General features: G+C 42.9%; 1 protein-coding gene across 1 annotated transcript in view; it reads left to right on the plus strand.

Moving 5' to 3' along the window:
- Nucleotides 1-16,361, plus strand: part of FBXL17 (F-box and leucine rich repeat protein 17) — a 953,351-nt gene that overhangs the window by 295,318 nt on the left and 641,672 nt on the right. Inside the window, exons 5-6 of the mRNA XM_089654419.1 lie at nt 5,248-5,355; nt 5,461-5,591. Coding sequence (XP_089510545.1) covers nt 5,248-5,355; nt 5,461-5,591 — 239 coding nt within the window. The remainder of the gene's footprint in view (nt 1-5,247; nt 5,356-5,460; nt 5,592-16,361) is intronic.

Below are 16,361 nucleotides of genomic sequence, written 5' to 3' on the forward strand. Positions count from 1 at the left end.
AGAGTATTTTAAGGCAGCAGAAGCAATAATAGATACCTCCAGCAACAACAGATGGCCTCCCATCCAGCAACAATAGACAGCACCCTCCCATTCAGCAACAATAGACAGCACCCTCCCATCCAGCAATAATAGACAGCAACCTCCCATCCAGCAACAATAGACAGCATCCCACCATTCAGCAACAACAGATGGCCTCCCATCCAGCAACAATAGACAGCACCCTCCCATTCAGCAACAATAGACAGCACCCTCCCATCCAGCAATAATAGACAGCAACCTCCCATCCAGCAACAATAGACAGCATCCCACCATTCAGCAACAATAGACAGCACCCCCCCCCTCCCCATCCAGCAACAATAGACAGCACCCCCCCATCCAGCAACAATAGACAGCACCCCCCCCATCCAGCATCACTAGACAGCCCCCCCATCCAGCAACAATAGTCAACTTCCCCATCCAGAAACAATAGACAGGCTCCCCCATTCAGCAACAACAGATAGGTCTCCCCACCCAGCAACAATAGACATATCCCCCCATCCGGCAACAATAGACAGCCCCCCCTATCCAGCAACAATAGACTCAGCAGAACTCACTGTCGCTGCTACTGGCACTAAAAGATAGGAAGATGCAGTCATAGCAAGGTGAGGATATAGGAAGAGGCAGAGTGCAGCTGGTATCACTCTACCAGAATTTCCTCCTCAGCTGAAACTACAGAAGCTGTGTTGGAATATGCGACTGCCAGCTCACTCCGCAGCTGGTACTCACTTTAGACAAACTAGAAAAAAGCCCAGATCCCTCACATTGTCTTTTGCTGGAGGTGTCGGAATGCCGTACTGGCAAGTTCTTCTTGAAAAAAAAACCCACCTGTGACGGACACGGGATCGCTGCCACCAATATGCAACGATCCGACGATCGCTGCCACCAATATGTGACGACTGCGGTGTCCGACCCCAGCCCTTCTTACCAAACTCGTGACCGAAAGACTAGCCAATCTAAAACCGCGATGTCACGTGCATAACAATGCCACACCCAGGTGTACCCTGCACAACGATTTTCCAGCTAATTGGACCACAATCGATGTACTGGCAGCCTGAGCAATTGTTACTGGGTCAGGTTAATTACGCAATTAACCATCCACACTGCCACCACCTCCTTTTTGTACAGAGAAAGAGGAAACTCGGCGATATCCGCAATAACACTATAATGGTTGAGGTAATCGTCTGGATAACACGGTCACCGCAGGCCGGTTATACAGAGGGTTAACAAACACAGTAGTGTTCTTTTTAGAGGCAGGAATTCGTAAATTGCAATTAAGAGCTATAGAAACAGTTCAACACTTTAAGAAGGAAAGATTTATTACTGAATTGTCAAAAGGGGGTGCAATAAAATATTTACAGAACAAAGATGTAACCAATATATATAAATAAATATACAGAGAACAACAGCACAGCAAAGAGATAATAGGAGGTTAAGGGGTTAAAGTACTTGCCAATCAGCCTTGGGTTTGCAGATCAAGTTTCAGAGCGAAAGGGTACAGGTCTCGCCAGGTGGTTCTGATGTTAAAATGGTAGACTTCTTCAACTTCACTCTCTTAGGCCTGACAGCCCATTTTGTAGTCCCCCAGCAGGGGGTGTCTCTAAAGCCAAGGACCAATGCCTCATTTAGGGAGGGGTGGTCTGGGCAGATACCTCAACTAGAGCCAAAATCTCTCATACTCATATTTTGGATCATAACTTTCCATATGCATAAGTGACATTCCACCCGCGGGTAGATTATTATGCAGACATGTCTGAGGATTGATTAGATATGAATTATGAAATTATACACTGAACAGTTCACGAGATCTATTTTTCGGCTTTCCTATGTATTCGAGACAAGGAGAGTGACCCATCAAATTGTTCGTCTCCTCTTAGCCAATCTGACTTTATGTCTGGTTTTTATGTAGGTCTCTCATATTCCAAAATATGAGACATAGGGAAAAAATGGATTTTGAAAAGTGTTTATCTGATTCGTGCTTCGTTGGAATGCCTTGAACTCCTGGGAAAGCTTGCCTTATCTTATACGAGGTGTTATATGGTACACCTTGCCCCCAGACAGCCAGGCACCTAGCTCAAAAATGTTTTATAGCTCTGGAGTTCCCTGCTGTGCTGGCCTGCCAGTGACACACAACCAGCACACACACACTGGCCAAATGTCTCTGTGCCTCTCAGAGAGGGAGGAGGAGGGAGTGAGGGGAGAAAATGGAGATTCTTAAGAAAATGGAGGCTGCGTCCTACCTCTGGTGCGCACATCCGCGACACCCCCTTTTCCTAAACTGTTCTTGACTGGTTGAGCTTCATATTCTTAACTCAGGGGTCCTCAAACTACGGCCCGCGGGCCACATGCGGCACGCTGAGGACATTTATCCGGCCCGCCGGGCAGGGGTGTATCTCGGCAGGGCTCGGGCGGGAGGCAGGAGGGCGGGATCAGCAATTTTAGAACAGGGGAAGGTGGGCTTGGCTTATGAACCCGTACCACTCACCTGGCCTCTCTGCAGCCAGCCGGCCATCTATTCTGATTAGTGCATGCAACCGTCACGGCCGGAGGGCGGAGCCTAGAGCTGACCATGAAGAGGGGGAGCAAGACAGGAGACTCCATCGCTACATGTTGGGTATCATGGCCACGGACCCTAGATAAGTGCAATAGATGATCGATCTCCTCCCTCTCTCTTTCCCTCCTTTCTCCTCCCTCTCTCCTCTCTCCCTCCCCCTCCTCTCCCTCCCCCTCCTCTCTCTCCCCCCTCCTCTCCCCCCCTCCTCGCTCTCTCCCCCCTCCTCTCTCCCCCCTCCTCGCTCTCTCCCCCCTCTCTCCCCTCCTCGCTCTCTCCCCCCTCTCTCCCCTCCCTCTCCCCCCTCCCTCTCCCCCCTCTCCCCCCTCCCCCGTCTCTCTCTCCGCCCTCTCCCCCCTCTCTCCCTCCCCCCTCTCTCCCTCCCCCCTCTCTCCTCCCTCTCTCTCTCGCTCTCTCTCTCACTCCCCTCCCCCCTCTCTCTCCCCATCTCTCTGTCCCCCTCTCCCCTCTCTCTCCCTCTCTCCCCCCTCGCTTTCCCCCTCCCCCCCTCTCTCTCTCCCCCTCACCCCCTCTCTCTCTCTCCCTCACCCCCCCTCCCTCCCTCCCCCCTATCTCTCTCTCGCTCTCCTCCTTTCTCTCTACCCCCCCTCCTCTCTCCACCCCTCCTCTCTCCCCCTCCACCCTCCTCTCTCCCCCCTCCTCTCTCCCCCCTCCTCTCTCCCCCTCCTTTTTCCCTCTCCCTTTTCCCTCTCCCTCTCCCTTTTCCCTCTCCCTCTCCCTTTTCCCTCTCCCTCTTCTCTTTCTCTCTCCCTCTTCTCTTTCTCTCCCCCTCTTCTCTTTCTCTCCCCCTCTTCTCTTTCTCTCCCCTCCTCTCTCTCTCCCCCTCCTCTCTCTCCCCCCTATCTCTCCCCCTCCTCTCTCCCCCTCCTCTCCCTCCCTCCTCTCCCTCTCCTTCTCTCTCCCTCTTCTCTTTCTCTCCCCTCCTCTCTCTCTCCCCCTCCTCTCTCCCCCTCCTCTCTCTCCCCCTCCTCTCTCCCCCTCCTCTCCCTCTCCCCTCCCCCCCTCCGCTCTCTCCCCCCTCCCCTCTTTCTCCCCCTCCACTCCCCCCCTCCTCTCCCCCCTCCCTCTCCCTCATCTCTCCCCCCTCCTCTCTCTCTCTCTCTCTCTCCCTCATCTCTCTCTCTCCCCCCTCCCCTTTCTCCCCCCCATCTCTCTCTCTCTCCCCCTCCTCTCCCTCTCCTTCTCTCTCCCTCTTCTCTTTCTCTCCCCTCCTCTCTCTCTCCCCCCCCCTCTCTCCCCCTCCTCTCTCTCTCCCCCTCCTCTCTCTCTCCCCCTCCTCTCTCCCCCCCCCTCCTCTCTCTCCCCCTCCTCTCTCCCCCTCCTCTCTCCCCCTCCTCTCCCTCTCCCCTCCTCTCCCCCCCTCCGCTCTCTCCCCCCTCCCCTCTTTCTCCCCCTCCACTCCCCCCCTCCACTCCCCCCTCCCTCTCCCTCATCTCTCCCCCCTCCTCTCTCTCTCCCTCATCTCTCTCTCTCCCCCCTCCCCTTTCTTCCCCCCATCTCTCTCTCTCTCCCCCTCCTCTCCCCCCTCATCTCTCTCTCTCTCCCATCCTCTTCCCCCCTCCTCTCTCTCTCTCTCTCTCTCTCTCTCTCTCCCCCCTCCTCTCTCCCCCCTCCTTATCCCCCCCCCTCTTTACATTGTACACGGATCTGACCCAACAAGGTGTCTTGCATTTACCGTATATTTCGCTCCATAAGACACACTTGGGGGGAAATGTCTGTGTGTCTTATGAAGCGGTTGGCCCAGTATTCCCGCTGCCGTTGTATGTCCGCAGTCTCTGGTCATCTCATGTACTATGTCCGCAGTCTCCGGTCATCTCCTGTGCTGTGTCCGCATTTGTTCATAGTTTTTTTTTTTTTTTTTTTAAACTATTGTCCAGCCCTCCAACGGTCTGAGGGACAGTGAACTGGCCCCCTGTTTAAAAAGTTTGAGGACCCCTGTCCTAACCCATGATTCCATTACACAGTTGTCTGTATTGCTTCACATTTAAAAAGAATTGAATTTCACTTCATGTCATTTCTTTAAAAAATAAATAAATAAAAGTTTCAAAACACAGACTCCTAAATTGTACCATTTGGATTCCATCTATAGTTGGAAAATGTATGTGTGGTTTGAGTTAGATTTTCTGTCATATACTGTGTTTATTTACACTTATTGTGTACAGTATGTACTTGTTGACCGTACATTTTTCTATATGTGGTGCTTGGCTAATGTCAGGTAAATAATGGGGAAATCAAATGTATTTGAAACCCATGATAAAGTAACAGAGGGGAAACTAGACTCCTTTATCAAGTTAGACACTTTTAGTTTGCTGCATGGTTCATCATCCTCCCATGATTTATGTGACAAACAACTTACTTAAGGAAAATGTGTAGCATGACAAAACAGCTCTCCTTCATGCAAGCAATAAATTGGTAATGTAGGAACTGACATCATCATTTACCTGAATATTAAATGGAAGTACTGTATCTTGTCCCCTCTGCTCTGGCCCCACCAAGCCACTCAACTTGTTCCTACTATAATGATTACAAAAATGAAAGAGTGTTTTAGCTATATAATACATGGCAGGTGACTGAATATTTTGTGTCTTGTTTATATAGCTCACATCAATTAAATGCTTCTTGTGTTCTGTATATTTCAGGTGACAAATAGGTCAGTGGAAGCCTTTGCAGAACACTGCCCAGAGTTGCAATATGTTGGTTTTATGGGCTGCTCTGTCACCTCACACGGTGTTATCCACCTTACTAGTGTAAGTAATCTAGTTTACAAACTGGTTTTGTTCCGTCTTGTCTTTAATAGCCAGAAAAGTAATCGTTTTTGTCTTTTTTTTTTTTTTTTTTTTTTCCTTTTTAAGCTTAAAAATCTCTCCAGCCTTGACTTACGAAACATCACTGAACTGGACAATCAGACTGTGGTGGAAATAGTAAAGAAGTGCCAGAATCTCACATCATTAAATCTTTGCCTGAATAGGAATATTGACGACAGGTAACTTTTTTGTCTTCCAACTTTTGTTTTTATTTTTTTTTCGCCATAACAGTTACAGTAGCTTTAATTTGCATGTTTTCAACACTGGTTCTGTTACAGCGAGTTTTAAAAAGTAGCTTGATCTATTGTTTCATTTTTTAAATATAACTTTTGTTATACATATTTAAAATTAGGTTTAACCTGTGAATCTGTAGTGCATGCTGCTGCACCTATTTGTCCATTGCATTTATTGTTCACAAGTTTTTTTAGTCATGCCACTTTTTGTATTTTGGTATTTTATAATGACCAAGAAAACTAGAAGTGTATGATTTTCTGGCTTGGTTTTGTTCATGAGCAGTACGCTAAAGGAGTTTTAACAGGAAACTGCATATATGGGGGAAACCTTATGTGTTTTAAGAGCTGATGTCTTGTTTTATTTGAAAACCTATTCTCAAGCACTGTAAGAAACAGCTTCATTCTTTTACATGTTCCATATTAACGTTATCTGAAAGTTTGGCAAATCTCATTTTGTGTTTTTACTACATTGAATATATTATCTAAAGGCAGATGTAACCCAAAATCTTAATCAAACAAAGGCATGCTGTCTCAAATATCATAAATATCCTTACCATGGCATTCCAGAACTGTGAAGTTCCTCCAGGGTTCACCTTCCATTTTGTATTTATGCTGCTTTTTGCTGCCCAAAGTTCATAACAGCATTTGCAGTATGATGATAAAATCATATGGTTCTGACTAGTGATGAGGTTAGGATTGGGTCAAAACTAGTTTGGACCAAACCCATTCAAAGCTGTTACATGAAAGCAGGTCACTGGCCCAATCATCTATGGCCAGGGAATTTCCAGCCAGCAGCTGCATGTACCAATGAAGCAGTGATGGTGGTTACACCATTGTCTTAATATGGCTATATTTGGACAATGTAATTTACAAAATATGACCATGTAGACATATTAGATCAATGTCCAGCTGTGCAGCAGGGAATTCTCCAGCTGAAACTGACTGGGCCAGGGCTTGCAATCATATCACATCTTCTCCTGGGTTCAGACCAAACTGGTTTTGGCCCGAACTCCAGCTAATCTCTAGTCCTGGCAGGTCAATAAACTAAAGAACATAGATGTTTACCCATTTATGGAACTTGCTTCCCTGAAGTATAGTGACAGCGTGTATACCTTTATAATTTACCTGATACTCAGCAAACGCTACTCATTGCTCCATCTATACAGAAATAACTCAGTTTGGATCTAAATCATGATAAGCTGTTTATGATAACTGCTTAATAGTCATTTATTGTGATCTTTTTTCTTGTATGTTCTTCATCCACCGCTTACATAAAACTGACACAATTTTCTGACACGTTTTCTAGATTGTCTTGTATTTTACAGTATGTTTACTAGGCCATATCTCAGCAGGGATTGACACCATTTTAAATTAAACATGTCAACTGGAGCAATGCATCTGTAGTTCTGCTGCCATTGCATGAGACTGTGCAGTGTGTTTTCTCCTGAGATATCCCAAGGGTGTTTTATTTTCTTAAACATAGCAGCTGTTTCTATGCTGTTTAAGCATTCACTTTCTTTTTATGTTTTTGTCTCTCTGGTGAATTTATCTTATTGTATTACATTTCATTTTCCATTTATTTGCCCAATATCTGCGTTGTGTCATTCTTAGTCAGTGAGCTGTATGCCCACTATATAAACACATTTAGAAATATAAATACAAAACTTTTCCCTGAGCAGTTCTGCAATATTTTGCCTTGAAGGCACATTCCAGGGTGTTGCTCTGTGGTTTTAGCAACATGAAGGACATGCTTTCCCATCTTGACAGCAAGATAATTGCTCAGCTCTACTGCTACATACATTTGTACACTATTTAAAGAAATACTGCACTAAGTATGTGTATAATACATAATAATATATATATACACACACACGTTTTCACACAGTAACTGGTTTCATCCCTTCTGGTCATTATTTCTCTATAGGTAGACCTTCTATCTGTAGAGTAAAAGGCTTCAAATGATAAAATGTCTTTTAAATGTATATTATGTAATTATTTTTTAAATACACTCTGCACGACAACCCTTTCTGTTTCCCAGAAAATTAACGTAGAAGTAATCTACAGAGTCTTCCTTTCTGGTGTATTTGCTAATCATGTTTCTATGCTGTCACAAGAGATGGCAATGGGATGGTTAGCATTTCCGCCTGGCAGTACTAGGGTCGTTGGTTCGAATCCCAGCCACGGCACCTCCTGCCTGGAGTTTGCATGTTCTCCCTGTGCCTGCGTGGGTTTCCTCCCGAGTATTTTGGTTTCCTCCCACACTCCAAAGACATGCTGGTAGGTTAATTGGATTCTGTCTAAATTGGCCCTTCTTTATGAATGTGAGTTAGGGACCTTAGATTGTACGCCCCTTGAGGGTTAGGGACTGATGTAAATGTACAATATATATGTAAAGCGCTGCGTAAATTGACGGCGCTATATAAGTACCTGAAATAAATAAATAAATGGCAATGTAAGATTTTTACATGGTTTCCCAAATAATATGCTGGTAAGCCTTTTATTACCCTTCACCCTGAACAGTTTTCTTTGTTCAAAGTCCAAATGTGCTGCTGTCATAGCCATGTCGCTCAGGTAAGTTTTATCATAATCCTTATCTTTCTCTGAATAGCTTCAGGCCTCACAACACAGGGATCCACTATTGCCAGAATGGTGCCAGTGTCCTTGCCAGCCATGTCCTCTCTCCCATCAGTCTATATATATTTCGGCTAGAACTGCTTTAGTTCTACCAGATAACCAGGTGCAAAAAAGGGCAAACTCTATATATTTCTGGTGGACTTTGTGCTAGTTGGCACCAGGATAACATCTACATGGGAAGCTAGGAAGCTCTTCAGGTTCAGTGTACTAGGCACCAAAACATGGCTGCCGAATTATCTTTGATTCATTAGTAGCAAACTATATAAACTCAGGAGATCTCAATTCTGAGTTCTACAGGGCAGTATGGGGGAAATGTCTCTATCTTTTGTAAGCCAGACCTCTTAATATTCGGTAGGGCTTTGTTGCACATGCTGAGACTTTTATAGCTTCTAGAGTTCCAAGACAGGAGGGAGATGTCGTGGATTCTAGGACTTCCTCTTGAGCACATGTATTTTCTGTGGGGAAATATCTGTATATACAGGTGAAACTCAAAAAATTTGAATATCTTGCAAAAGTTTATTTATTTCAGTAATGCAATGTAAAAGGTGAAACTAATATATGAGATAGACTCATTACATGCAAAGCAAGATAGTTCAAGCTGTGATTTGTCATAATTGTGATGATTATGGCTTACAGCTCATGAAAACCCCAAATCCACAATCTCAGAAAATTAGAATATTACATGCAATCAATAAAACAAAGATTGTACATAGAACAATATCGGACCTCTGAAAAGTATAAGCATGCATATGTACTCAGTGCTTGGTTTGGGCCCCTTTTGCAGCAATTATTGCTTCAATTACTGCGGCGTGGCATGAAAGCTATCAGCCTGTGGCACTGCTGAGGTATTATGGAAGACCAGGATGCTTCAATAGTGGCCTTCAGCTCTTCTGCATTGTTCGGGCTCATGTCTCTCATCTTTCTCTTGGCAATGCCCCATAGATTCTCTATGGGGTTCAGGTCAGGCGAGTTTGCTGGCCAATTAAACACAGTAATCCCATAGTCATTGCATGTAATGAGTCTATCTCATATATTAGTTTCACCTTTTAAGTTGCATTACTGAAATAAATGAACTTTTGCACAATATTCTAATTTTTCGAGTTTCACCTGTATTTTGGGGCTTAGTAGATCAAGCCAAACAAGCTAATCCCTTGAGTAGAATTGGATTACCATCTTTAACACATTCATGTGTCTCAACAGAACATTTGTTATAAAATTGTTCTTTTAACAAAGTCTGCAGTATCTCTAATAGTGAATGCCTGCTCTACCTTCAGCCATCTGTGGCAGGCCAGGCTCAGCCTGTGGGCCTACATTTTTAAATTACTTCCTCTGTGAACTAGGTGTGCTGGGACTCTGGCTAGGTGCAGATTATAAAAGTATAATTCACATACCTTTTTCAAGGTCAAAGTCATTAAGCTTTATAGCTGAAAGGGCCTTAACCGCTACCCCATCAAGCAACAGTTAGCCACTTATTTTGAGGCATTCCATTGAGAAGCTATGGATTTCAAACACCTGAAAGTACACAGTATTGACAGTCACCTTGGTAAATGATTTAAAAGCTTTCTTTGGGCTTTTGTGTGCTGATAGTAAGTAGATAAGCAAAACAAAGTGTTGCAGCACAACAAATAATACATCAAAAAGTGTCCATCAATGTCTCCATTAACCAGTGCTTTAAATTAATATGTTAATAAGAATCAAATCTTCTTCCTCCGGAGCATCACCTTGCATTCACACACCCTATGTGCAAATGAACGCTCACCTCCTTAAATGACCTCTGTACAAATAAGGTCAAAACAAGATGTCTCCTGCTGGGGCTCAAACTTTCGATGACCTGTAGCATATGGACAGCTGCTAGCAGGTATCACACAGCTGTCTCCTCATAATGGTTGATAGCATATGCAAAGCATAAAATGGGAAACAAATAGTGCTCTCTGTATATACTCAATTATAACTGAACAGATAGCATGAAAAGACTCACATTCAGTGAAAGTACTCTAAGATGTGATCCTTATCCCCGAATGTCCCCATGCATGCAGACACCACTTGCAAAAATGGATGCTCACCTCCCTCCAAGACCTCCCGATCAAATGAGGTCTATAAGCTCTTTAGGATGTTACCTGCTGGGGCTTTATACCCTCAAAGACCAGTGGTGCTTGGGCATGACATTTATCACATCACAAATCTGGACAACTCACCGTCCAACCAGAAATGGCATTATTAATGTGACTCTCTTTCTTATAGAAGTTACTCCTAAGGATAGTAGGAACATAGGACAAAGCCTCCCTTTCAGCCTGAACCTCCTGCAGTGCAAAATATGTTTGTGATCGCTGCTCTACTGTTTTTATGTCACTTCATATGTCATCCATTGTGGCCTGTTCTCCTAGTATAGCCATTTCCTCCTTATGTTAAGAGACCCATTGACTTCTGTTAACCATTTTGCTTATCTCTGTACTACAGTTGTGCCCTGGCCAAGACTGCATCACACGCTGGCCAGTGTCTGGGGTTACAAAAGAGGAGCAAGATTCTAGAGCAAAGAATCAATTATTATTTAGAAGTACTCCGTAAACCGGTTCCTCTTCTGTATTGTCCCCAAATGCCACACAATATAATATACTGTTGCCCAATATCCCAAATACAAATGTTCCAGTTTATGAAGCCATTTCTGTTATTAAAGTGGTAGTAAAGTTAATTTAATAAACGTTTTAAGCCATAATGTGCTAATATGCACTGCATACTAGCACAGTTTGCCAGACTTACCTTTCGAACGGATCCCTCCAGCGATGCCCTGTCACCACTGACAGGGATTCCATCTTCACCCAGTCTTCTTGTGGGTTTGCAGGCTCCGGCAGTTTGATTGGCCAAGTGCCAAATGATGTCACTCCTGCATATGTGTGCGGGAGCTCCAGGAATGGCACAGGTATGCCATTCCTTCAGAGTGCATGCACTGGTGACATCACCGTTTGTTGCTTGCTGGAATATCTCCTAAATGGTGCACGTTTAGGAGATATTCAATTTACCTACAGGTTAGCTTTATTATAAGTCTACCTGTAGGTAAAGGTTGCAAAGCGTACTTTACTACTGCTTTAAAACATGTCCTTGTGATAAAAAATTTAAACCTCTGTGTCTACACTTTCTACTCATAGCATGCTGTAGCTGAGCTGGCTTGAGCCAGAGAAAATAAAAAGGTATAGCTGCTCTCCTCTTGCAGGGAACAGAATTACAGTTGACTTACAGATGAATGGAAAGCCTCTGTGTGTTTAAATTCCCTGGGTGCAGTCTTATTACTGGGCCTGGGTCTATATATAGGCCACATCCTTTGGTGGCAAAATCCAAGAGGGTGGGTAGACTGCCATGTCCTTCATCCTATCACTCTGGAAATTTTAAATGATCTGCATTTATGATGAATATTGTTAGAAGGAATATCTTACAGCATTCATGTAAGTGTGGCTAGGTCCACAACTTAAAATGCTTGAGAGCACCTTAAAGTTTATTTACTTTATCCTTATTGACAGGTTGTTTCCACCCATGCAGTAACAAACGTTGGCTTGAAACCTCACATATCTCCTCTTACACAGTGCTGTCATCACTGTACCTTTTAAACCTTTGTAATAATCTTTATAAGACCTTCTGCACTTGAATGTCAAAAATAATGACTGCAGCAATCAGACACAATTTAGTGTGCTCAATTGAGCTATATCTTTTCAGTAGCAACGATTAATTTAGACGAGACATTCACAGCGATTACAAGGCTTAAGCTGCAACTCAGCTGAATGGAATAGAAAACAAAGACGACAAGGTAAGAGAATGGTAACTGCTAACAAAGTTCTTGAGGAGCAAAACTCCCCATGACTACATTTTGTTGTAATGACCTCCTGGAGACCACTTGTCATTTTAAACAATTCATTTTACAGCAATTATACCTTCTGTGTAGGTAACTGTGTTTTTTTTCTTATTAAAATTGTGGAGTTTCTAATGTTCTTAGGCTCTTAGATTTAACGTTTTTGCAGTAGTTAAGTTTTTCTTAAAGCTGTAATTATCTTTTTTTACTGTTGAAGTTTAACTAAAGGAAATTTTTTTTATCCATTTGTAGAGAGTTGAGAGGGATTAAAACACCTATTTGGTTTTTATTGCTGTCTATGCTCTCATTCGGGAGATTCACCCTCTCTATATGCCCCAAGGGATTCACTTAATTCTTAGGAATTTCTTCTCACTTATTGTTTTGGCTATGGAACAGAAAATTAAGGTAAATCTCCCCAATGGGACACAGATAGCAAAAAGAAATCTGGCAGGGGCTATAACCCTCCCTTACTCTATCCAAAATGAAGAAAAAGTTTTTTCTATAGTTCTACTTTAAGTAGGTGTATTCGCATAGTAGGGTATAAAACATAAAAATTGTACTTTTATTCCTGGAGATACCAGGTATTTAACCACTTCAATCCCAGAGCCATTTTGTAATTGTTTGCACCCATGGTAAAATGTACATTTTAGGCCTGAAGATTAGTTAAAACCTGCAAACATTATATATTTTTGGAAAACAGGGAGCATGGACACTAAAACAGTGGTAGTTGCAATTTTTTTATGGTATATGACATTAGTACACATGTTTATTAACCGCCTCCCGCCCGCCATATAGTACAATGACTGGAGCAAGGCGGTTCTCTCGTTCTGGGAGGAAGTCATATGACGTCCTCCCATTCTAACTGCGCATGGGTAACTCCGGGACCGCGCAGCGCAGCGATCGGCGGTGTGCTGTGTCCCTCGGACACAGCGGATCACCGATCCACGGAAAGAGCTCAAGATGTTGGCTCGGTCATGTGATCAGCTGTGTCCATTCACAGCTGATCACATGTAAACAGGGAAATGCGGGTTATCTGCATTTCTCTTCTCACAAGCTGTCACGCTGACAGCTCATGAGGAGAGGAGAGACGGTAATCGGCATTCCTCGGAGGGGACATGTACACAGATCATCAGAGCACTGATGATCAGTGTGCCCTGACGATCTGTGTAGCCCCAGCAGTGCCACCTGTCAGTGCTCATCAGTGCCACCTGCCAGTGCCCATCAGTACCACATTTCAGTGCTTACCAGTGCACATCAATGCCACATATCAGTGCCCATCTGAGCTACCTTTCAATGCCACCTATCAGAGCTGCCAATCAGTGCCATCTATCAGTGCCAGTCAGTGCCGCCTATCAGTGTGAATCAGTGCCACCTATCAGTGCCGCCTGAACGTGCCCGTCAGTGCCACCTAACAGTGCTGGTCAGTGCCACCTATCAGTGCCAGTCAGTGCCGCATATCAGTGCCATATATGAGTGCTGCCTTTCATTGCCCATCAGTGATGCCTGTCAATGCCTATCAGTGCCACCTATCAGTGTCCATCAGTGCAGCCTATCAGTGCCCAACATTACAGCCTCATTAGCGCACATCAGTTAAGGAGAAAAATCACTTATTTACAACATTTTATAACAAAAACTAAGAAAAACATTTTTTTTTTTTAATGGTTCAGTGGTTTTTGGTTTGTTTAAGAAAAAATAAAAAACCCAGAGGTGATTAAATACCACCATCTATTGTCCTCACCCTGAATGAGGGTGACCACTTGTTATAGACTTTGTTGTCATGGATTACTGTATCTTAAGGTATGGGTAGCACTACTCACTAAATGCACCATCATCTTTAACCACCGCAATACTGTACACTTTCACCCTCTTCCTGCCCAGGCCAATTTTCAGATTTTAGTACTCTCACAATTTTTGAATTACAATTACTCAGTCATGCCACACTGTACCCAAATTAAATTTATGTAATTTTTATTTTTTTAGACAAATAGATCTTTCTTTTGGTGGTATTTAATCACCACTGTTTTGTTTTACTTTCTGCTATATAAGCAAAAAAAGACTGAACATTTTGAAAATACTATGTTTTTCTTCGATTCTGTTATAACATTTTGCCAATAAATAATTGTTCTTCATAAGTATAGGTTAAAATGTAATCTGCTACATTTCATTGGTGAAAATAATTAAATCCGTGAATGTTATTTAGTCTCTGTTATCGAGTTACAGAGTAGTTATAGAGTCTACAAGTTATGGTACACATATATATATATATATATATATATATATATATATATATATATATATATATATATATATGAAAATTGATCAACCCTGATATACTGACAGTCTGTTGCATTTCCTGGGATCCTAAAATGACAGGACAGTATAAATATTTCTCCACTGACCTCTTTTTTTAAAAGTGGGCATCTCAAGGGATTTCAAAAAAGAAAATAAAGGGAGCGCTTGGAGATCTGGGAGCAGCTAGCACATGTTATTATATTATTATTATACAGTTTCCTCAGCGCTTTACAATATAAAAGTGAGTCAATACAGCAACAATACAGTTCAATACAAGAGGGTTTGAAGGGCCCACCCCATAAACAAATGCAAATACAGCAAAAAAAAGTTCTGCGCTGTAAGACAATGTATATAAATGTGTCTACCTTATAATTGAATACCAAATTATTTCAAGATCATATGTTATATTACCAAATATATGTTATCAATATATGTTCTCAATATTCATCAGTAACTTTCATTAAAAATCAAAAAACTTCCAATAACAGTGCAAAAATAAGGCAAGTTCACAGTGAAAATAATCACTGCGCAAGCAGTCCATATGAACAGCAGTCCTCAGAAGCTTAAAAAATCAGTGCAAAAATAGAGCAAGTTGTAGAAAGCAAGTGCACAGTAAAATTAGTGACTGCACAAACAGTCCATATGAACTGCAGTCCTCCGTGTAGTAAAGTAACATCCAATTGTGAAAAGGACATCCGTGAGATGCTTCACCAATATGCACTCACCAGAACTAGGATCAAATCAGCTTAAAAAATGACATTCCAAGACAATCAATACTCCACCTCTTGGGGCTGGTTCAGAGCCATCAGAAACATGTCTGTGAAAACCAAGGGGTCAATCCTCCACATCATTCAAAAAGGCTGTCTGACCCTCTCCTCTCTTATCCCCCCTCCCCCACCGTCCCCAACCCATCCGCCGACAGCACAGAACTCCAGGAGACACTCCGTACAAGCTCAGTTTGGTGTTACCTCAAGGGATTTAGTAAGAGACATGGGGAATTTTTTTAAGTTGTAATTTTTCCCACAAATCTTTTGGAAAATGAAAAAATTAAATAATTTTTTTCCACAAAATTGTCATTTAAACCAGTTATTTTTCACAAACGTCATAGGCATACTTGCAATTACACCCCAAGACCCATTCATCTTCTCCTAAGTAAGGGGATACCACAATTGTGTGGTTTTTTTTTTCCACAGTCTATCCACCACGAGGGGCCCAAAATCCAAGAAGCACATTTGGGCTTTCAAGGAGCATAAATTTACGCATCTAATTTCCTGAATACCTATCACATTGTTGAAGGTCCTGAAATGTCAGGACAATGGAAATGCCCCCAGAATGACCACATTTTGGAAAGAAAACACCCCAATGTATTTTCCTTGAAGCATAATGGCTCTTTTGAACATGTCATTTTTTTGCCACAAGTTTTTGGAAAAAGTGGAAATTTATTTTCAATTACACAAAGTCAATTTATAAGATATTTCTAACACACAGCTTAGGCATACTTAGAATTACACCTCAAAACACATTATGCTACTCCTTCTGAGTATGGCGATATCACATGTGGTACAGGCCCTAGTTTTTTGTGGCAGGCATGACACCCCACTACTAATAACTGGCCTATCATCTGTGTGTGCTGCACTGCTGATGTTCGCCACTTCACCAGGATGAACATCACTGTTGGTAGTTGCCTGCTTCTCAGATCACCTAAATCTCATCAGATGTTGATGTTGCTCTAGGACACTGTTGCAGATGATGTTGGGGCACTGGGACAACAACAGATGTTGATGGTCCAATGAAACACCCACAAATGTTGATGTGCTCTGGGACACTTTGAGAGTTGTTCATGTGTGCTTTAACACTATTGCAAATGTTCTCTACTAAGACACTGACAAATATTGATGGTCCATTGGGACACTGAGAAATTTGAATGCGCACTGGGACTCTGTGACAGATGT

The sequence above is a fragment of the Staurois parvus genome, unplaced genomic scaffold, assembly GCF_062004578.1.
Source record: "Staurois parvus isolate SC_StPar_1 unplaced genomic scaffold, SC_StPar_1.0 ptg000768l, whole genome shotgun sequence".
Classification (NCBI taxonomy): Eukaryota; Metazoa; Chordata; class Amphibia; order Anura; family Ranidae; genus Staurois; species Staurois parvus.